This window comes from Tachyglossus aculeatus, chromosome 13, assembly GCF_015852505.1.
Source record: "Tachyglossus aculeatus isolate mTacAcu1 chromosome 13, mTacAcu1.pri, whole genome shotgun sequence".
In the NCBI taxonomy this organism is placed as follows: Eukaryota; Metazoa; Chordata; class Mammalia; order Monotremata; family Tachyglossidae; genus Tachyglossus; species Tachyglossus aculeatus.
The window spans coordinates 21,768,584-21,792,569 of NC_052078.1; the positions used below are offsets into that span (position 1 = coordinate 21,768,584).

At 42.8% G+C, this 23,986-nt stretch overlaps 1 protein-coding gene across 2 annotated transcripts in view; it reads left to right on the forward strand.

The window, feature by feature from the left end:
* Window positions 1-23,986, forward strand: part of NEBL (nebulette) — a 201,971-nt gene that overhangs the window by 38,259 nt on the left and 139,726 nt on the right. For both annotated transcript variants that reach the window (XM_038755583.1, XM_038755584.1), the window contains exon 3: window positions 16,005-16,089. In XM_038755583.1, the coding sequence (XP_038611511.1) occupies window positions 16,005-16,089 (85 nt within the window). The remainder of the gene's footprint in view (window positions 1-16,004; window positions 16,090-23,986) is intronic.

Sequence of the window (23,986 nt, forward strand, 5' to 3'; positions counted from 1 at the left end):
ATAAATTGGGCGGGAATTATCTTAATCTGTGCACTCTACATTTGGCTTTTGTACATTGGTAATGCTTGGGAAAGGCAGAAGAGTGGTTAGTGTCACTTGTATTTTTCCATTCAACTCCATGTGCCTAGAGCCAGTTAATTCACTGTCAGATAAGAAAGGCAAGTAGTTTTCCTTCACAGATCTATCTGCCAGTTGAAAGCATTTGTAGCTTTATTGCTATTGGATTGGGGATGACCAGTTTTGCTGGTTTCTTTAAAGAAGCTGAACAGAATCTCAACTGTCATGTAGCTCAGAGATTCCATAAATCTGTTTAAAAGTTTCTGGTGGAGATGGAGGTGTTTCGATAAATATAATCCAAGATTTATTGATTTCAAACTTTGTCCGAGAAAAGGGGATCAGTTGAAAAACCGCTTCAGTTTCAATGATGGGGGAATAAATCAAATCTCCCCAGACAGGTGTTATCACTCTTGAAACTCAAAAAGCTGGGGTCCCCTCTCTTTAAAACGCCAGCTAAGATGGATACCTGGAGTCCTAAATGAGTTCTCTGGGGAACAAGGCATGGGCAGATTCTTTTTGGTAGTTGACATGGCATTTCTTGGGTTATTTCAAATTAACTCAGGCCACGTGACTCCGATTAAATCACCCGTAGAAAGATCAGAAGCGATAGAAGCCCACAGAGGGATTTACTTCATGACCTAATCAGTCTTTCTTTTCAGAGAAGACACAAAACCCAAGTTCTGACAACTTGAGGCCATTAACAAGCCCAGAAAGAGCTTGGCTACTTGGCTACTTTACCCCACTGTCCTGGCAGAACTCCAGGCAGTGATTGCATTCCACCTCCAGTGGAATTATTCTTCTCATTATTATTATGTTGTATTATATTACTATAGGCTAGTGGAGTATTCTTTCTGTCTTGAGAGAGAGGCTTTGTGTTGGGAGGAGAAGACTGGGAACTGGGAAGCAGATGGTAATTTTGCCCTTACAGTTGTCTGCATCCTGGATTTTGGGGAAGCCATCTTGACATCAGGATTGGGTCTGACAGTTTCTGGCCCAGATGGAAAGGGACGATGCTAAGGAAGATTAGTGGAAGTTTTAAATCCTCTTTATGGGTGTCTCTTCAGTCTTAGCATTTGTTACAGCCCAGTGAGGAGCAGCCTGGGAGTCAATGGACTCGAATTCTAACCCTGGCTCTGAGACTTGAGCGACCTTAATTCACTTAGCTTCTCTGTACCTCAGTTTCCTCATCTGTAAAATGGATATTAAATCCTACTCTTTCAGTCTCTTGCATGGGATCCTCCCCTGCCTCTGATCCCCTAGTCATGGGAGTCCCTCAGTTCTGGGGACCCTTCTATTCTCCACATATACCTACTCCTTTAGGGAACTCGTTCACTCCCATGGCGTCAACTACCACCTCTATGTGGATGATTCCAAAATCTCCATCTCCAGCCCTGATCTCTGTCCTTCTCTACAGTCTCGTACTTCCTTCTGTCTGCAGGACATCTCTACTTGGATGTCCCACCAACACCTCAAACTTAACATGTTCAAAACAGATCTCTTCATATTCCTACCCAAAGTCTGTCCTCTTCTTGACTTTCCCATCACTGTACACAGCACCACCATCCTCCCTGTCTCACAAGCCTGTTACCTTGGCATTACCCTCCACTCATCTCTCTCATTCAACCTACGTATTCAGTCTGTCACCAAATTCTGTACATTCAGCCCTCACATCACTACATTCAGCCCTTCCCTCTCCATCCAACCTGTTACCACGTTAATCCAAGCACACATTCAAGCACTTAGTACAGTGCTCTGCACACAGTAAGCAGTCAATAAATACGATTGAATGAATGAGTGAATATACTAGTCCCCCTTGATTACTGTATCAGCCTCCTTGCTGACATTCCTGCCTCCTGTCTCTCCCCCCTCCAGTCCCTACTTCACTCTGCTGCCCACATCATTTTTTTTTTTACAAAACATTCAGTCCGTGTTTCCCCACTCCTCAAGAACCACTAGTGGTTGCCCATCCACCTCCACATCAAACTCCTTACCATAGGCACTCACTCACCTTGCCCACTCGTGCAAAGGGTCCCTTCTCTCCCTGATTTTCTACTACAATCCAGCCCACACTTCACATCTCTAAAGCCAATTTACTCACTGTACCTCAATCTCGTCAATCTTACTGCTGACCCCTAACCTATGACCTGCCTCTGGCCTGTAACAACCTCCCACTTCATATCCAACAAATGATCACTCGCCCCACCTTCAAAACCTTATTAAAAGCATATCTCCTCTGAGAGGTCTTCCTTGACTAAGCCCTCATTTTATTTTCTCCTATTCCCGGATTGGCACCTTTTATTCACTCCTCCCTCAGTCCCATAGCACATATGTGCCTGTCCAAAATATATTATTTATACTATTATCTGTCTTCCTTTCTTGACTTTAAGCTCACTGTGGGCCGCGAGTGTGTCTACCAACTCTAGTATAGTATACCAAGCACTTGGTACAATGCTCTGCGCATGGTAAGCGCTCAAAAAATACGAATGACTGATTGATTACTCCCTTCTACTTGGACTGTGAGTCCCATGTGGGACAGGGACTTTGTCCCACCTGATTATTTTGTATCTACCCCGGCACTTAGTACATTGCTATAGCCCCAGGAGTGACAGGAGAGTGGGCTGTTTGGAACAAACTGATTAAGTGTGTGTGGCATGGAACAAGACCTTCCAAAGCTGGGTAATCATGCAGATCTACCCAAAGTTATTCCCACTGAGATATGGTGATATGGCCTCCTCTCTTCAGCTGGTTTTAGTGTGGCGCTCCTGCTAATAAACAAAATACTCAATGGAAAGTCAAGGCTTCGGGAATATTAGGACAAAGGATCAGCCTACTCACAAGGGGCTGGGGATGAGTTTTTTATTTGGATGGATCTTCTTTGGTTTGTGTAAATAAAGCTAATAGGAGCTTATTGTCACTCAGGGACCCTTTGTCTGCTGATTACATAGCAATTGTGGGACAAGTAGTGTGTTTTTCTAATTCCCCCACGACTCTTAGAACAGTGCAATTTGGGGCTAAATACAAATGTTTCAGTCAACATCAAATCCTTGGTGGATCTGAATAAAGAGAATTCTTTATGGATTTTACCTTGGGGATAGAGGCCTCAAACTACTCGAGGAAATTGAAAGTCACCGGAAACAACGATCTGTTCAGAAAGCATGTTTTCAGGCTACAAAATAGTAATAATAATTATAATAACTGCAGTATTTGTTAAACACCTGCTATGTGCCAGGCACCTTACTAAGTGCTGGGGGAAGTTATGAAGTAATTGGGTTGGACACTTGTCTCATGTAGGGCTCACAGACTTCATCCCCATTTTCCAGATGAGATAACTGAGGCACAGAGAAGTAAAGTGATTTTCCCAGCATCACACAGCAGACAAGTGGCAGAGCTGGATTTCTTACTCCCAGGTCCGTACTCTATCCACTCAGCCACACTGCTTCTCTATGTTCTGGAAGGTTTAGTCACTGTAACAGAGGGAGACCAGGGAACCACCCAAATGGCTTTGGGTTGGGACGAAGCTTGGCTAGCAGGAAGTCTAATGGATGAAATGGTGGTGTGCTTCAGGGGAGAGGATTGAATGTAGAGCCAGCTTGATCCTCCAAATAGATAAGGAGGCTTTGCCAGTCATGGCAAACTTCCTCATTCTTTTGAGTTGCAGGCATCTACAGTAATAGTGATTCATGAGGGAGGGACTGTGGCTGGGTTTACCACAGTGCTCGGCACAAAGAAAGTGTTTAACAAATACCACAGTTATTAAAAGGAAAATTACTCTCATTGTCCCTGAATGTTTTCTTTGACCAGTTAAATGCGTGGGCTAGGAGCCCTTGAGTTGAACTGTTGAACTGAGAGAAGAGTTTGGGGATGCGATTCCATTTTCTTTCTGTCTGCATTTGCTTGTCTGAGCAGTGGATTAGATATGTTTTCTCATTTTTAATTGAGTCCAGTTTCCTCAGGCTACTCCTTTGCAGTGAGTTAGAACCTTGGTACAGTTGGATGTTTTTCTACAAAAACATTCTGGATATGTTTCCCCACTCCTCAAGAAACTCCAGTGGTTGGCCATCCACCTCCTTATCAAACAGAAACTCCTCACCACTGGCTTTAAAACAATCAACTTGCCCCCTCCTACCTCTCCTCGTTACTCTCCTACTACAAACCTAGCCCGCACTCTTCGCTCCTCTAATGCAAACCTTCTCACAGTACCTTCTCGCCTCATCATCATCATCATCAATCGTATTTATTGAGCGCTTACGGTGTGCAGAGCACTGTACTAAGCGCTTGGGAAGTACAAGTTGGCAACATATAGAGACAGTCCCTACCCAACAGTGGGCTCACAGTCTAAAAGGGGAAGACAGCGAACAAAACCAAACATACTAATAAAATAAATAGAATAGATCCTCCCCTGTCCTGGAATGCCCTCCCTCCTCAAATGCTATAGGCAATTACTTTCCCTCCCTTCAAACCTTATTGAGGGCACATCTCCTCCAAGAGCCCATCCCCAACTAAGCCCCCATTTCCTCTTCTCCCACTTCCTTCTGCGTCACCCTGATTTGCTCCCTTTGTTCTTCCCCTCCCAGCCCCAAAGTACTAATGTACATGTCCATAATTAACCTATTTATGTTAATGTCTGTCTTCCCGTTTCTAGACGGTAAGCTCATTGTGGGCAGGGAACATACCTGTTTATTGTTGTATTGTACTCTCCCAAGGGCTTAGTACAGTGCTCTGCACATAGTAAGCACTCAATGAATACATTTGAATAAATGAATGAATGAATGACTACTACTACTACTACTACTACTACTACCGGCTACCAGTCCCCAGCCTCAGAACTTGGTGACCGGACATTGTGGACATAAACGTTCAGGACATAAAGGCATTCAGTACCAAATCTGTATGGGATAGGGGACAGATGAGCTGAAAAATCAGGCTGCCCAGTCTAAAACTGAATGAATGGGCAGGGAACATGTCCGCTAATTCTGTTGCATTGTACTCTCCCAAGCGCTAAGTACAGGGCTGTGCACATAGTAAGTGCTCATAAATACCATTGATTAATTGATTGAATGACCACCATAGTATCAGGGCTCCAGCGCTGGTCTCGACGTTAAACTCTGGAAACTCTGCCTCAGAAAAAGCATACTTTTCTGCCTTGTCACTAGGTCCGGGGTGGAAAGTACAAAATTAATAATAATAATAGTACTTGTTAAGTGCTTACCTATATGCCAAGTACTATTCTAAGCACTGGGGTAGATACAAGTTAATCAGGTTGATCACAGCCTCTGTCCTACTTGGGACTCATAATCTTATCCCCATTTTACCAATGAGGTAACTGAGGCACACTTGCCCAAGGTCACACAGCGAATTGAACTAGACTAAGATGACACCCTGCTTTTCCTCAGCTCGCCCTCCCTTCCGCATCACCATGACTCATTCATTCATTCATTCAATAGTATTTATTGAGCACTTACTGTGTGCAGAGCACTGTACTAAGCACTTGGGAAGTACAAGTTGGCAACATATAGAGACGGTCCCTACCCACCAATGGGCTCACAGCCTAGAAATGGGCTCATTCCCTTTGCTCTTCCCCCCTTTTCCCGCCCCGCAGCACTTATATATATATGTGTATATATCTATAATTGTACTAATTTATATTGATGCCTGTTTACTTGTACTGATGTCTGTCTCGCCCCGTAGACTGTGAGCCCGTTGTGGACAGGGATTGTCTCTATTGCTGTATTGTACTTTCCAATAAATACAATAAATACAACTCAATAAATACAACTGAATGAATGAACTCAGGTCCTTTTTGACTCTCAGTCCCATACTCTGAGACAGGACAGGTGTTCCCATTTTCTTAGCTCAGTCCCTGCTAGTTTCCTTTTAATCTAATCCCGATGGAGGGAAGTTCCTGTAGAAACGCCTTCTCTCTGTTCCTGCCCCAAATGTTCTCTGGAGCTGAGAAGCAGTTTGGCTTAGTGGAAAGAGCCTGGCCTGGGAGATGGAGGGCATAGGTTCTAATCAATTAATTGTATTTATTGAGCGCTTACTGTGTGCAGAGCACTGTACTAAGCGCTTGAAATCGCAGCTCCACTTGTCTCCTGCATGACCTTGAACAAGTCACTTAACCTCTCTGTTCCTCAGCTTCCTCATCTGTAGAATGGGGATTAAATTCTACTCCTTACCAAAAAAAAAAGTGCCTGCCATCCGGAAAAGGCTTTCTCCATTTCTCTGCCTCCCCAGCTCACTATTCAGTTCTCCTCTCTCCTTAAAATAAACATCTTTTCATTCCTGCCAAACCCACTTAATTTCATCGTGGTCCCATGTATGATGAGCTGATTTTACATCTCTATGGCACCTATCACCATAGTACCCAGTCTTACTAGAACCCTGCTAATTTTGTTGTCTCTATGGCATAATGGGGTAGTTTGAAGAAAAGAATGGAAACTGAATTGTATTCTACTTTTTAGTTTAGGAAAATAGAATAATTGCTTAATTGCTGAAATAAGAAAAAAAAAGCCTGAGGTATTTTTAGAAATGTATGTATTGTTAACAAACCCAAGCCCCCCATATCACTGTTTTTAATGTCCAGAAAGCTTCATGAAGAAACCAAGTGGTGAAATATTTAATTAGAAGCTGAGCTAATGGCCTAATTAATTGTTAGCTGACTTCCAAGTCTTAATGAAACTCCAGTGTGGTTCACAAAGGTGAATTCTGAGTGTTATCTTTCCTCTAATGGCTATTCGGAGCCTAACATGGAAAATTAGAATTCCAGTGGCTTCTTTTCTTTAAAAATACTTTGACTACTGTGTTGTGCCATCATTGTCTTCTCTATGGTTTTGGTGAAATGGAACAGCCTGTCTCCTGAGTATACCAGTTGCTTATCTTGGCTTGGCAAAAATAACCTTGGAAGCTTTAAAAAGTTTCGGAAGGGGAGCAAGCCTGAAATATTCAGAAAGGAAATGTCACTCCTTTAGTTCCCTTTAATGCTAAATTACTTTTTTTCTCCTTTGTTACACTTGAGTTTATTATGTCTGATTGTTTTTAGAATCCATTGTTAACAAATTTGTTAAAGAATTCAGAGGGAGCACTAAAACATTACTGCAGCGAAAAAGAGAGAAAGAACTGTCTTGGTGAGGGGAAAATGGGAATTTTAGAGGCTACAGACACATTTTCTTGGAGTTCATCATAGGAGGAATCTCCATTTTACAGACCTTAATAACCCCAAGAGGGGCAGGGGCTTCATTATTTTGTATCAACCCCGGGGGTTAGTACAGTGCTTGGCACATAGTAAGTTCACTGTGGGGCCAACTCTGTCATATTGTACTCTCCCAAGCTCCTAGTACAGTGCTTTGCACACAATAAGTGTTCAGTAAATGCCATTGAAAATGATAATAAGCACTTAACAAAACACACAATTATTATGTTCCAGGGATTTTTCTAGCTGGTTCCACTCTAGCTTGTTAAAGACTACTCATTTTATATTCAATCTATAGTGATGGATTTGCTTTGATGTGTTGTGGAGGTATTGAACTCTCCCAAGCTCCTAGTACAGTGCTCCACACACAGTGAGCTCTCATTAAATACCACTGAAGATGATAGTAAGCACTTAAATAATACCACAATTATTATTAATTATTATTATGTTCCAGGGATTCTTCTAGCTGGTCCCACTCTGTCTTGCTAAAGGCCATCCAATTTATATCTAGTGTAAAATGTTGGATTTTTTACTAATGTGATGGGGAGGGTACAAGAGCCAGTACAGAACAAAGACATGAACTCTAGCCTCTGAGGGTTCCCTCTTTATTGAAACCAGCTGGATGGGAAGCTTTGAAACTCAGTTCGCTTGATGTTTAAGGGTAGTAGAATCAGTGCAGGAATATTTAGTTGATTGAGAGGCTTGATCCAGTGTCTTAGTAATAATAATAATGGCATTTGTTAAGTGCTTACTATGTGCAAAGCACTGTTCTAAGTGCTGGGGAGGATACAAGGTGGTCAGGTTGTCCCACGTGGGGCTCACAGTCTTCATCCCCATTTTACAGATGAGGTAACTGAGGCACAGAGAAGTTAAGTGACTTGCTCAAAGTCACAGAGCTGACAATTGGCAGAGTCAGGATTTGAAGCCATGACCTCTGACTCCCAAGCCTGTGCTCTTTCTGCTGAGCCACGCTGCAAACACTTCTTGGAGAAGCAACATTGCCTAGGGGATAGAGTGAGGGCCTGGAAATCAGAAGGACCTGGGTTCTTATCTGCCTCTTGTCTGTTGGGTGGCCTTAGGCAAGTCACTTCACTTCTCTGTGCCTCAGTTACCTCATCTGTAAAATGGGGATTAGGACTGTGAGCCCCATGTGGAACATGGACTGTGTTCAACCTGATTAGCCTGTATCTGCCCCAGTGCTTAGTACAGTGTCTGGCACAGAGTAAGTGCTTAATAAATACCATTTAAAAAAAAAAGAAATTTTTCTAAAAGCTTCGTGAAATAGTAGTATTGGCATTTAGGAACATCACTGAGTGCAAAGCTCTTGGGAAAGCATAACATAGAAATGATGCATTCCCAGCCCTGAAGAAGGCAGATCCAAAAAATGTATTAGAGAAATCAAAAGAAATAAATCACTGTGCAATCAAATAAACACAGCACGGCCAAGCGGAAAGAACACAGGCCTGGGTGTCAGAGGACCTGGCTTCTAATTTCGACTCTGCCACTTGTCTGCTGTGTGACCTTGGGCAAGTCTCTTAACTTCTCTCTGCAAAATGAGGATTTAATACCTGTTCTCCCTCCTCCTTAGTCTCCGAGCCCCATACGGGACCTGATTGTCTTGTATCTATCCCAGCATTTGGTATAGTGCTTGGCATATAGTAAGCACCAAATACCACAATTATATGTATGTATGTAGACGCTGAGGATGCATGCTAGGAAAGGTTGGTAGTATTGTGGGGTTCAGGTGTTGGAGATTATGTGGGAAAGACTTTTGGAGGAGGTGGGACTTTAAGAATTTTGAGGGGGCAGTGGCCTGATGGATTTGTGGGGGCAGGGAGCTCCAGCCTGGGGGAACAACTTGCGGGAGTGAGGTGGAGTGAGGTACCAGCAGATTAGTGAGGGAGGAATGACGTGAATGAGATGGCAAGTAGTGGGTGAAGAGAGCAAATATGTAAGATGGGGAGAATAGGTGGAGAAGCTGGAAGCCATCTTGAAGAGTTTTTGCTTGATGCAGAGAGAGATGGGAAGCCAATTTAGGGTTTTGAGGATTGGAGAGATGTGAGCTGACTTGTAATAATAAAAATTGTGGTAGTTGTTAAGTGCTTACCCTGTGCCAGGCAAGGTACTAAGCACTGGGTTGATATAGGATAATCAGGTCAGACACAGTCCCTGTCCCTCATGGGTCTCATAGTCTAACTAGAAGGAAGAACAGATGTTGAACCCCCATTTTACAGATGAGGAAACTGAAGCCTAGGGAAGTTAATAATGGTGCTTGTTGAGTGCTTACTATGTGCCAACCACTGTTCTAAGCGCTGGTACAGATACAAGGTAATCAGGTTGGATTCAGTCCTGTTCCACATGGGGCTCCCAGTCTTAATCCCCATTTTACAGATGAGGTGACTGAGGCCCAGATCATCCAGCAGACAGATCGCGGAGCCAGAATTAGAACCCAAGTCCTTCTGGCTCCCAGGCCTGTGCTGTTCCCACTAGGCCACTCCGTTTCTCTGTTTCTTGTATCCCTTTGGGTGTGAGATTGGGTTCCTTGACAGTCTGGTCTTACGATGGGGTAGGATGGGGAGGAGAGTGATTTAGACTGTCTTTGCTCAGAACAGATGGTTTTGGTTGCAGTTTGGTAAATTTGAGGTAGGAATGCTCTTGAAGAAGGAACAACTCCGTAGGAACCTTTTCAAGTGGTAACCTTCGAGAGCCGTCTTAATGAGCGGGTATCAGTGCATTTTTCTGCCAGCTCCACAGTGCGCTGCAGAGTCGTGCCTCTCCCTGGATCATCTAGGCATCCTGAAATCAACAAACGGCTAACATTTATGTAGAGCGCGGGGTTGTCACGGCGACAGATGGCACACCACCAGTTTTGGAATGGCGCGCAAGAGGGAAAACAACTGGTGGGAGACGACTCATTCAGACCCAGGGATGGGATGTTGGAATTCCACAGCTTGGGACATTTCCCTGCCTGAAGCAAAGCAGCAACAGCTCTGGCTTCCGCCTTCTAGGAGCTCTTCACTTCTCATGTCTTGGGAATCCTCTCTGCCTTTTGTTCTAGCACTTTCCAGCCTGCATTGCGTGGGTCCCATTGAGGTTCATCGGTGCCACAGGCACAAATAGGAAAGGGCTTGGCCCGGTCATCTTATTTCAGAATAAGTATTCAAGTCATATTTGGTTAAAACAAGAGCCAAAAGTGATTAATTATCGCATTTACCTGTTCACGGTTGGAATTCATGGTGGCCCTGATGATGAGTCAGGAGAGTGATCTGTAAGCTCCAAAGGGCAGGAAAATTTCTCTGACTTTAACAATTCTGGTATTTGTTAAGCGCTTCCTATGTGCCAAGCACTGTTCTAGGCACTGAGGCAAGGTGATCAGGTTGGACACAGTCCCTGTCCCACATGGGGCTCATGGTCTTAATCCCCTTTTTACAGATGGAGAAACTGAGGCACAAAGAAGTTAAGCAACTTGCCCAAGGTCACACAGCAGACAAGTAGAGGAATGGGGATTAGAATCCACATCTCCCAAGCCCAGGCTCTTGCCACTAGGCCGTGTTGGAATTTGGTAGATTGTATGGTAGTGATTTCTATGAAAATATGCACATCAGTGGTTTTATATCGTAATAATAATGGTGGTATTTGTTAAGCACTTACTAGGATTAGGGGAGATACAAGGTAATAATGTTGGACACTGTCCCTCTCCCACATGGGGCTCGCAGTCTAAGTAGGAGAAAGAACAATTTAAATATGTGCCCTTAGATTGTAAACTCGTCATGAGCAGGGAACATCTACCAACTCTGTTGTATTATGCCTTCCTTACCCCAGCACTTAGCCCAAAATAAGTACACAGCGAATGTCAGAAATGAGAAATGAGGAAATATAATAGATACTTTTTGGCAATTTTGTTTGCAGAAGTTTTTTAAATGCATTCTTTAGAGAAGCACCATGGCTTAGTGAAATCAGTCCAGGCTTGGGAGTCAGTGAACCTGAGTTCTAATCCTAGCTCCACCACTTGCCTGCTATGAGATCTTGGGCAAGTCATTTCACTTAGTTACCTCATCTGTAAAGTGGGGATTATGACAGTGAGTGCCGCGTACGACAGGGAGTGTCCACCTCAGTGTTTAGTACAGTGCCTGATGCATAGCAAGTGCTTAACAAATACAAAAAAAATATCCATACCAGAAAGGTAAAGCAAGGGGAATTGAATCCTGGGGTTGGACTCTTCTGACAGCTCCAACCTTTGACCCATTTGTGCTTTTAAAAGATAAAATTGTTCCATCTGAGGAAACGACAGCTTCTTATGAAATCTTAATAAACCTCCCTTCCAGGAAGGGATAATAGGTGAGACCTCCAGTGGCTTGTCTAGCTATATGAAAGTATAATGGGGGTTGCCGTGGCGATTGGCACTATTCTCCCCACTGATTGGCTGTTGTGGAGGGGGCCACATGCAGTTTGCCCCTATTTATTCATTCAGTAGTATTTCCTAAATATTTATTGTGGGCAGAGCACCTTAAGGGGTGCCTTCTGTGTGTAGAACATTGAAATCAATAAATCAATCAACTAGTAAGATTTGTGTACCCTCCCAAGCACTTAGTACAGTGCACTGCACATAGAAAACACTTAATAAGTACCATTGATTGATTTACTGAGCACTTACTCTGGGCAAATCACTGTACTAAGCCCTTGGGAAGGTACAGTAGAGTTAAAAATGTGTTCCCTGCCCTCAAGGAGTTGCAATCTAGGAACTTGAAGTAAGGAAACAGAGTTAGAGGACACAGTCCCTGACCTCAGTGACTTCATCATATAATAGGAGAGAAAAGTTGATGTAAACTGTATTACACACAGAAGGAGCAGGAATGAAAACAGAGAGGCTGACAGTAACAGCAAAAGTTATTTTTTATTCAATCATTCAGTCGTATTTATTGAACACTTACTCTGTGCGGAGCACTGTATACCAAGCACTTGGGAGAGTACAATACAGCAATAGACACATTCCCGACCCACAAAAAACTTACAGTCTAGAGGGGGAGACAGTAATATAAGTAAATGAGGAGATCTGGTTATTCGATGGTTAGGAATGGCTGCTGGCATGACAGCTTCAGGAGAGTTGGAAATTAGGGAATACTTCCTGAAGGAAGTGGGATTTCAGGAGAGCTTTGAGGATGGCAAGAGCTGTCGTTTGATGGGTATAAAGGGGGAAGAAGCTTCAGACAGATGGAAAGGCAGAAAAGTTAAGAGCAAAGTGACATGAGAACTTGCATCAAAAGTGACTATTTGTAGCCTTGTGGAATCTGTGGGCTGGGTATGTGTCTACCTACACTGTTTATTGGACACTTCCCAAGTGCTTAGTACAGTTCTCTGCAAACAGTAAGTGCTCAATAATTACCATTGATTGGTGACTGATTAATTGATTTTCCTCAAAGGCATTAGAACTATGTTCCAGGAGCACAAAAGCACAAACTTAAAGATATACTTATGATTACAGAAATATGCACATTATTATTTTGGAATGGCTGCTGGCATGACAGCTTCAGGAGAGTTGGAAATTAGGGAATACTTCCTGAAGTATTATGTGCCAAGCACTGTATTAAACTCTGGGGTAGATACACACTAAACAGGTTAGACAGACCTTGTCCTGCATGGGGTTCACAGCCTTAATCCCCATTTTACAGATGAGGCAGTTGAGGCCCAGAAAAGTTAAGTGACTTGCCCAGGGTCACACAGCAGGTAAATGGTGGAGCTGGAATTAGAACCCAGGTCCTCTCAGTCCCAGGCCCATGCTCCATCCACTAGGCCATGCCTCAGTTACCTCATCTTTAAAATGAGGATTAAGACTGTGAACCCTATTTGGGAAAGGGACTGTGCCCAACCTGATTTAGCAGTTTCTATCCGAGCACTTAGTACAGTGCCTGTCACATAGTAAGTTCATTCATTCATTCATTCAATCATATTTATTGAGCGCTTACTGTGTGCAGAGCAGTGTACTAAGAGCTTGGGAAGTACAAGTCGGCAACATATAGAGATGGTCCCTACCCAACAACGGGCTCACAGTCTAGAAGGGGGAGACAGACAACAAAACAAAACATGTAGACAGGTGTCAAAATCGTCAGAACAAATTCATTCATTCAATCGTATTTATTGAGCGCTTAGTACTACTACTAATAATGATGGCATTTATTAAGCGCTTACTATGTGCAAAGCACTTTTCTAAGTGCTGGGGAGGTTACAGTGTGCAGAGCACTGTACTAAGCGCTTGGGAAGTACAAATAGAATTAAGGTTATATGCACAAGTAAGTTCTTAACAAATGCCATAAACAAACCCCCCAAAACCTGTCTACCAACTCTGTAATGTACTCTCCCAAATGCTTAGTTACAGTGATTGATTTTTAGAGAAAAATTTTCGGGACTGTCTTTGGGAATTCTGTAGTGTAGACTAATTGAAACGGACTGTTGGGTTTTTTTTTGGTTTGTTTGGGGTTTTTTTTTGGTTTAAGCTCAGTGAAAGAGAAATTGACAAGGACAAAGGAAGTTTTTTTTCAGACTCAGGAAAACATATTTCAGCAGAAATTTGGGGAATCATTTCACCCCAGGACAAATACCACCTTGTGAGAGGACCTGACTTGGTATTGGCAAACATGGTTTTACTGTGGGTTTGTAAACAATTTTCCTGCTGAGTCATGCAAAATTTATGATGCGTTTGCACAGAGTACATTTTAATTATTCCATACCGAGGGCTTTGAAAAGAAATGTAATCCATATGGGTAATTTATGATTATGTCTTCAAAGAGCTCAGCTTCTTCCTGGGTACATACACTGTCTCTCCTGCTTTCACAGCTTTCTGAAGACCTTCATTTTACAACCAGGAAATTAGATTGGGGAAACTTTAAAGGGAATTTGAATCCCCAAGCTTTGCTCAGTTTAGGATACACGAATGGGCAGGGAACGTGTCTGCTAACTCTGTTGTAGTGTACTCTCCCAAGAACTTAGTGTAGTGCACTGCACGTAATAAGTGCACAATAAATATGATTGATTGATTTTTAGACAGTGAGCACCTACTAGGCAGGCTTCCCCCCTGCATTGATATTTCCACATATTATTATTATTATTGTTATTACTAGGCTGAGGGGCAGAGGCCGAGGGACAGAGGAGATCTTCCTCTGCCAAGGACGTTCCTGAGAAGCAGTGTGGCTTAGTGAATAGAGCACAGGCCTGTGAGTCAGAAGGACCTGGGTTCTAATTCGACCTCCGCCACTTGTCTGCTGTGTGGCCTTGGGCAAGTCACTTAACTTTGTGTCGCAGTTACCGCATCTGGAGAATGGGGCTGAAAACTGTAAACCTCATGTGGGACATGAACTGTGTCCAACCTGATTATCTTGTATCTACCCCAACGCTTTGTACAGTGCCTGGCACATAGTAAGCCCTTAACAAATACCATTAAAAAATAAATTAAATTAAATTAAAAAAAATAAATTAAAAAAAGAATGAACTCATCTACTGCCCCCCTGTGGTTCAAGACCAATTTGATTACTATTCCTGCCAGACAGAGCCACCCAATTTGGTAAATCCCTCCTCCCCACAATCTTCCAGAGAAAGTCAGTTGTATTTATTGAGTGCTTACTGTGTGCAGAGCACTGTACTAAGCACTTGGGAACCTACGATATAACAGATACATTCCCTGCCCACAGCGAACTTAAGCACACAGACTCCTTTGGGAACCTACATGGAGGGTAAATTATCTCAGGCTGAGGATGTATGTCTCTGTGTATGATCTAAGTCTCACCCACTGGTGGTACTGCCTATTTCCATTGTCTTACACAATCTTGCACACAAGAGCCATGAAATTTCTTCTCAGCAGCTGTGTTTATAAATCGGGACCTCTTCCAAACTCTTTAAATTATTTTATTTTTAATGGAGGGCATCCTTTATAAAACTGCAGCTCACAGCTCCGACGAATGAATGGCTAAGTTCTCCTGATGGAAGTTTTGATTACATGATCTCAGTCTGTTTGGCTAAATTTTGTGCATCAACTTATTTTGCAACACATAATAACACTCCCTTTCCCGAATGCATAGAGTTCAGTATATGTTGGCGTAGTCCACCAGTCAAACCAAACTCCTGGTTAAGTCTCTGATTTAAATGTTTGTTTGAGTTTGTCATTCTTCCCTAGCTTCCACCACCTACACTAAGCCACCTGGTGGTTTACATTTTAGCGCTGTCAATATCCAGCAAGAAAATGATTAATGAATATTCTGTAAGCTTCACAGTTTGAAGTTCCAGTTCATTACAAGGTTTCTAATAAGGTGCTGCAAAACCTCAGGTTTATGTATGAAATCTTTCTCATTTCCTTAAAGATGATCATAAATTTAAATGGTGCCTTTATCGAGCAAGACAGGTTTGTTTCATAGTGCATATATACAGGTATAGACTATATAATATCTACTTATATATACACATATGTGTGTATGTATATGTATGAGTATGGCTCTTCACATATTTATGTATACATAAATACACATTCATATACATGCTCGTGTGTGGGTGTATCCAGCTATGTTTGTGCTACTTGAATTATAAATGAGTGTTTGGAAAATATTTTTTGAGGACTAATAACTGCTTTGAACATGAACTCTGTAAGTAGTGTAATTAGGGCAAAGTGTAAATTAGCTTTCTGGTGACAGTGCGGCATTTTGAACTAGAGGTAAGATTTCCTTTCTAATAGGTTTAGCTGTTTACATGCTTATTTTTTTGATTCCTTTCCCAGGCACTACCCAAAGCAGTCCTTCACCACGGTGGCCGACACACCTGAAAACCTTCGTCTGAAGCAGCAGAGTGAATTGCAGAGTCAGGTAATGTCAGCCAATCAATCAATCAATCGTATTTACAGAGCACTGTACTAAACACTTAGCCCTGACCTTATCAACATACCTCCTAATTTAATGCTGTGCAGTGCCATGATTATACACTGAGGGCAGCTCTTTCAGCCGCTATTTATGCTACTGCCATGGTTTTGTGGGAAATACGCTCAATTTAATAACTTGAATTATTCCATGAGCTGTTCGTTTGTTTCGTTTGCATGAATGGAATTTCGTTTAGTTTGTTCGTTTGCATGTAAGGAATGATATTAAAATCGAAACAGACAATCAGATGGGCAAGAAATGTGTTGGTAAAAAGACATTACAATAAATAGGAAAAAAGGGAGTTAAAATAAAGAGGAAATAAGAGCAAGTTAGAAGCTGATACTTTTGCTTCCCAATAGCGGCAGTGAACATTTACTTATTTAAATGTTATTTAATTGTTTGGATTATTCCCTGAATAGAACACTTTTTCCAATCAATCAATCAACCAATCAATGGTATTTATTGAGGGCTTACTATGTGCAGAGCACTGTACTAAGTGCTTGGGTGAGTATGATATAACAGAATCAGCAGACACATTCCCTGTCCACAACTAGGAGCAAAGAACTCTTGCATTTCATTCATTAATAGTGTTGTAAAATATTTGTGTTTGTCTTCCCTGTTAGAGTATAAGCTCCCTGATGGGAAGGATCATGCCTATTATTCTCTGTTGTACTCTCCCAAGTGGCTAGTACAGTGCAAAGCACACCCTAAATGGCCAATAAATATCATTGATTGCTTGCCTGATGGATAGATTTTGGTGCTAGCCTCTAAGGAGGCTCCAGTTTCATTCTCTTGAAGCAAAAGCTTCCAAAAATCAAATAGTAATCCATTCTGGATCCACTTGGCCATGAGGGTATTTGTTAAGCACGTAGTATGTGCCAGGCATAAACGCTGGCGTGGATACAAACAAATCGTGTTGGACACAGTCCCTTTCCCAAGTGGGGCTCACAGTCTCAGTCACCATTTTACAGATGAGGTAACTAAGGCCCAGAGAAGTGAAGTGACTTGCCCAAGGTCACACAGCAGGCAATTGGCAGAGGCAGGATTAGAACCTTCTAACTCCCAGGCTCAAGCTCTATCCTCTATGCTGTGCTGCTTCTTGTCCACATGTCCAAATGCCTCCTGAATAATAATAATAATGATGGTATTTGTTAAGCACTTACTATGTGCCGAGCACTGTTCTAAGCACTGTACCAGGCGATAGTTTCTGCCGGACAGCACTGTCGTACTGATTTATTTATAGTGGCTGACGTACTTATCTCGAATGTACTTACCTCAGTACAGTGATGGTCAGGTAGTAAGTGCTTAAAAAATACCACAATTATTAGTATTATTAGAACAGTATACCATACTGCTTTGATTTATAGAGTGGCCGAGGTGTGTTCTTTGCTGTCCTCTTGCTGATAATGATCTGACTCTGAGATCTCTTTCCTTAGTTGATGTTGACAGCCCATGCTCACCTAGTTGTAATCTGGATGATTTCTCCAAATTTTGAGTAGCTGCTTCTGCTTTTGCATGGCATAGTGGATAGATTATGGGCCTAGAAATCAGAAGGACCTGGATTCTAATCCCGGCTCCCCTAACTATCTTCTGTGTGACCGTGGGTAAGTCACTTTTCCCTATGCTTCAATTCCCTCATCTGTAAAATAAGGATTAAGTCTGTGAGCCCCATTGGGGATAGGGACTGTGTCCAACCCAATTTGCTTGTATCCACCCCAGTGCTTAGTTCAGTGCCTGACATATAGTAAACACTTAACAAATACCACAATTATTATTTTTATTATAATCATTCTCTCCTAGGTGCATTATCTTGCAGTTCATTCATTCATTCATTCAATCGTATTTATTGAGCGCTTACTGTGTGCAGAGCACTGTACTAAGTGCTTGGGAAGTACAAGTTGGCAACATATAGAGACGGTCCCTACCCAACAGCAGGCTCACAGTTGCTCACACTGACCCCCACCTGCTGTTTTTTTGGGCTAAGTCACACAACTTTGTGAAATTTTCCTGTAATTCAGCCCCTTTTTTTGTGACATTCCACCTCCCAGAAGAGTGCAGTGTCAGAAGACAACTTGAAGATGGCACTGCATGCTTCAGATCATTTCTGAAAATGTTAAACAGAACCAGTCCTAGTTCCATTTCCCTCTACTGAAAGAAGGTTGATTATTCTTTTGTTTCCTACCTTAGAGTCAGTTCTCAACCCATGTCAAAAAACATCTCCTCCACTTCCATGATTACATAGTTCAAAAAAAAAAAGCCCCTGGTATGGAGCCTCATCCTTGGCCTTTTGAAAATCTAAATTTATTATGTGTACCAGCTCTCCTCTATCCACATGTTTATTGACCCCATCAAAGAACTCCAGCAGATGAATGAGGCAGGATTTTCTCTTAGAGAAACTATGTCATCTTTCCCCCAGCATATTGTATTTCTTTCTTTGTTCCCTCATTCTAAACTTCACTATCAATTAATAATAATAATAGTTAAAATAATAATAATAATAGTTGTTTTTGTTAAGCATTTACTATGTGCCAAGCATTGCACCAAACTGGGATAGATTCAAGGTAATCAGGTCCCATATGGGGCTCACAGTCTAAGCAGGAGGGAAAATAGGTATTGAATCCCCTTTTTTGCACATGAGGGAACTGAGACACAGAGAAGTAAAGTGACTTGCCCAAGTTCACACAGTAGGCAAGTTGAGACACTTAACTTCTCTGACTTTCAGCTCCCTCCTCTGTAAAATGGGGATGAAGTCTGTGAGCCCCATGTGGAACAGGGACTGTGTCCAACCTGATTACCTTGTATCCATCCCAGCGCTTAAAACAGTGATTGACACACAGGAGGGGCTTAACAAATACTATCATTATTGTCAACAGTCCCATGATCTTTTTGTAGCAAAAGCATAAAATTCTGGGGAAAGGGATATCACAAATTGTGGGAAGTGGTGGGCAAGAGAGGGATGTGATTGTTGAAGTTTCACGTGGGAGAGAGAGAGGTGTTTACCCCCTACCCCGCTTACAGTACCTTCTGAAGTCTGGTAAAAAAACTGGAAACAAGTTGGGAGGGAAAGCCGACAACATTCTCCAGCCCCCACCCAAGGATTGGAGCAGGTAGATTTCTCCTGCTTCCTCGCAAATCGCTGGAAACCTCCCTGACTTTGTTCCTTGGTGGCAGCGAGACTCTGTTCCTCTTTGCCTTCCTCCCTCTACCCTGCCTTCTCTTAGCTAGCAATGCCCAAGCTCAACCTTCACGGACTAGGGAAAGGGAATAATCTCTTTGTAACAACCCCCTCTAAAATGATCACTTGCATTTGGATTCGCTCCCTTTAGTCACCCCTCCTTCAGCCCCACAGTACTTCTGTACACATCCAAAATGTATTTATATTATGTCTGTCTTCTCCTCTAGTCTGTTGTGGGCAGGGAATACGTCTAACAACTTGGTTATATTGTTAGATTGTACTCTCCCAAGAGCTTAGTACAGTGCTCTGCACATAGTAAGTGCTCAGTAAATACCATTGAAAGAATGAATGTGTCATGTTCTCTCACAGCTAAAAGTGTTTTAGACTGTGAGCCCACTGTTGGGTAGGGTCTGTCTCTATATGTTGCCAACTTGTACTTCCCAAGCATTTAGTACAGTGCTGTGCACACAGTAAGCGCTCAATAAATACGATTGATAAAAGATGAGAGGCAGAGTTGAGGCGGGCCTGGGAGTTGGGACACCTGGTTTCTAACCCTGTAATCTGTAAACTTGTTGTGGGCAGGAAGCATGTCTGCTAATTCTTTTGTATTGTACTCACCCAAGTGCTTAGGACAGTGCCCAGGAAATACCATTGATTGATTGATTCATCCTGCCTTTGTCACTTGCCTGCTGTGAGACTTAACTTTTCTGTGCCTCAGTTTCTTCATCTATAAAATGGGAATAAAATAGTTGTTCTCCTCCCTTAGACTGTGAAGACTGGATGGTTTCTTCATCTATAAAATGGGAATAAAATAGTTGTTCTCCTCCCTTAGACTGTGAAGACTGGATGGGAGGGGGACAGTGTCCAGTCTAATTATCTTGTATCAACCCCACCCCTTAGTACAGTTTATGGCACCTTGTAAACACAATAAATTCCAGCATTATTTTTTTTCCCATCTTTTTGTTCCATTTCCACTTTTTAAAAAATGTTATTGGTTAAGCACTTATTATATGTCAGGCAATGTACTAAACTGGAAAAGCAGCATGAAGTAGTTGTTAGAGCATGGGTCTGAAAGTCAGAAGGCCATGGGTTCTAGTCTCTGCTCCACCGCTGGTCTGCTGTGTGACCTTGGGCAAGTTACTTCTCTTCTCTGGGCCTCAGTTCCTTCAACTATAAATTGGGGATTAAGACTATGAGCCCTGTGTGGGACAGGGACTGTCCAACCCGATTTGCTTGTCTCCACCCCAGCAGTTAGTACAGTGCCTGGCACATAGTAAGTGCTTAACAACTATAGTAATAATAACAATAATAATGCTAATATAATAATAATATATGCTAGGGTAGATATAAGCAAATCAGGTTGGACGCAGACCTTGTCCCATGTGGGGCTCACAGTCTTAATCCCCATTTTATAGATGAGATAACTGAGGCCCAGGGCAAGTGAAATGACTTGCCTGAGGTCACATACAGAGAAGTGCTGGAGTCTGGATTCGAACCCAGGTCCTTCTGACTCCCAAGCCTATGCTCTTTCCAGGAAGGCTTTATCATCTTCTAGACTGTGAGCCCACTGTTGGGTAGGGACCGTCTCTATATGTTGGCCAATTGTACTTCCCAAGCGCTTAATACAGTGCTCTGCACACAGTAAGCGCTCAATAAATACGATTGAATGAATGAATGAATTTCAGTATTTTCAGTGAATTCTACTTCTTCCTCTCATTCCGCCTTGTCAGTCCAGGCAATTTAAAATGTCTTAATCAATCAATCAATCAATCGTATTTATTGAGCGCTTACTATGTGCAGAGCACTGTACTAAGCGCTTGGGAAGTACAAATTGGCATCACATAGAGACAGTCCCTACCCGATAGTGGGCTCACAGTCTAAAAGGGGGAGACAGAGAACAGAACCAAACATACCAACAAAATAAAATAAGTAGGATAGAAATGTACAAGTAAAATAAATAAATAAATAAATAAACAGAGTAATAAATATGTACAACCATATATACATATATACAGGTGCTGTGGGGAGGGGAAGGCGGTAAGGCGGGGGGATGGAGAGGGGGACGAGGGGGAGAGGAAAGAAGGGGCTCAATCTGGGAAGGCCTCCTGGAGGAGGTGAGCTCTCAGCAGGGCCTTGAAGGGAGGAAGAGAGCTAGCTTGGCGGATGGGCAGAGGGAGGGCATTCCAGGCCCGGGGGATGACGTGGGCCGGGGGTCGATGGCGGGACCACTTGCCCAAAGTGCTTTCATCATTTAGTGAACTTCATTTCCATCTGTTATGATGAAGGAGCCTTTCAAGGCTGGCCTTTACGCTTCCTGCATCCATGGACTGTGGGGTTAACAGCTGTGGATTTGCTGCTTTTGATTCCTATCCCTCGATATGGTTTCCTCAGCCCAAGAGGGATTTTATCCAGGTCTCCCATGGGTAAAGCCCTCATTTCCAGTCCTCCCACTCCTTTCTCCATCACCCTTGCATTTGGATTTGCATCACCCCTCCCTCAGCCCGAAAGCACTTATGAACGTGTCTGCAATTTATTGCCTTATACTGACGTCCGTCTCCCCCTCTAGAATGTAAGCTCGTTATGGGCAGGGAACGTGTCCACCCACTCTGATATATTATACCCTCCCAACAGCTTAGTACAGTGTTCTGGACACAGTAAGTGCTCAGTAAATACGATCGATTGATTGATGGATGCATCCTCGGGTTTCTCCTAAAGATGTTTTGCCCTAAGTGAGGTGAAGTGGCTTCGGATATGGCAGAAGGTCAACAAAAACTTCAAAAAGCAAGTCATAAGTCACATTCCTGGAGTTGATTTTATTTGGGAAGGGAAATATGCGGGGCAGATGTTAGCTACTCATGCTTTCATAGCCCTTCCTTCAATGAGCTGAAGCTTTGGACAGAAGGCTGCAACATCTTTATTTTACTGATCTAGAGAATGACGCTTATTGGGTAGCAGTTGTTTGTGGCGAACTGCCAGAAGCCAGAGCCTGTAAACCCCAAGAACTGAAGCAGAGTGGCTAGTGGATAAGTTACGGGCCTGGTAAGTGCAGTGTGGGCAGGGAATGTGTCTGTTTATTGTTGTACTTTACTCTCCCAAGTGCTTAGCTCTCAATAAATGTGATTGAATGAATGAATCTGAAGGACCTGGGTTCTAATTCTGACTCCACCACTTGCCTCCTGGGTGACCTTGGGCACTTTTCTGGGCCTCAGTTCCCTCATCAATCAATCAATCAATCAATTGTATTTATTGAGCACTTACTGTATGCAGAGCACTGTACTAAGCGCTTGGAAAGTACAAGTTGGCAACATATAGAGACGGTCCCTACCCAGCAGTGGGCTCACAGTGTAGAAGAGTGGGCTCACAGTCTAGAAAATCATCTGGAAAATGGGGATTAAGACTGAGCCCCATGTGAGACATAGACCATGTCCAACCTGATGATCTGGTATCTACCCCAGCACGTAGTTCAGTGCCTGGCACATAGTAAGGGCTTGACAAATACTATTAAAGCAACAATCCTTCCTCCTCTTTTCTGAGTAAAATGTGAAAAATGCCCTCTTTATCTCCTGTCATATTTGGGGGAATGTCCTAAACTGAAGGTCCGGAAATGAAATGCACCTTTTTTCTTCAGCTTTCTTTCCTCATTCTCCCTTCTCATGGCCTTCAGCCAGGGGTGGATTTACTGCGAATCATCTTCTCAGTTTTGGAAAGTGTTAAAATTGCCACCTCCCTTTGGAAATGGCCTCAGCATATCCTCTGTTCCTTCCTGGAAACAGATTTCTCTTTTGCTGTTGCCTCGTTGATCAAGTTCATTCAGTGAATTCCAGTCTATACCCAAGGGCGAAGGTTTGCATTTTTCTGCAGTGCATTTCTCCACTCTTCCCCCACCCCCATCCAGTCATATTTATTGAGAATTTATCGTGTGCAGAACGCTGTACTAAGTGCTTGGGAGTGTACAATTTAACAATATAATGGAGTTGGTAGACCCATTCCCTGCCCAAAATGATCTTACAGTCTAGAGGGGGAGACAGACATCAATGTAAATAAGTACATTGTAGATATGGACAGAAGTGCTGTGGGACTGAGGGTGGGATGAATGAAGGGAACAAATCAGAGCAACGCAGAAGGGAATGGGAGAAGAGGAAATGAGGGCTTAGTCAGGGAAGACCTTTACAGAACCATTGCAAAACCACCACTCTTCGCTCAAAGAGCTGGGAATAAGGTGCCCAAATCCATCTGACCTAGTACAACACTTTTTGGCAGTAACACAAACCACAAAGCCTACAAATTCGGCGTCGCCTCCCAGTACTGTCTCATTACTAAAAAGTTTTCTGAGCAGCCCTCGTTTTAGTATAGGCTATTAAATTTGGAAAAAAAAATGCATAGCTCATGGCCAGTGTTCCTGGTTATTGCCTGCGAATCTTTTATCTCTCATAGAGTTCGTATTTTTAACCAGAAATATCTGACCCCATTTAATCCTTGGTCACCTCTGAACTTTGCATTTAACTCTCTCTGACTTCCAAAGGCGTGTCTCTTGTGGACAAGGTGATGAGACCCAGTGGGGCTTTGGGAAATATCGAGGAGGCTAATTATAGCTGCCTCTCACTGTTCCAAATTCATCATTTTTAAAACTTCTCACCTTTTGAATCATCTTTGTGTTCTGCTTTGTCATTA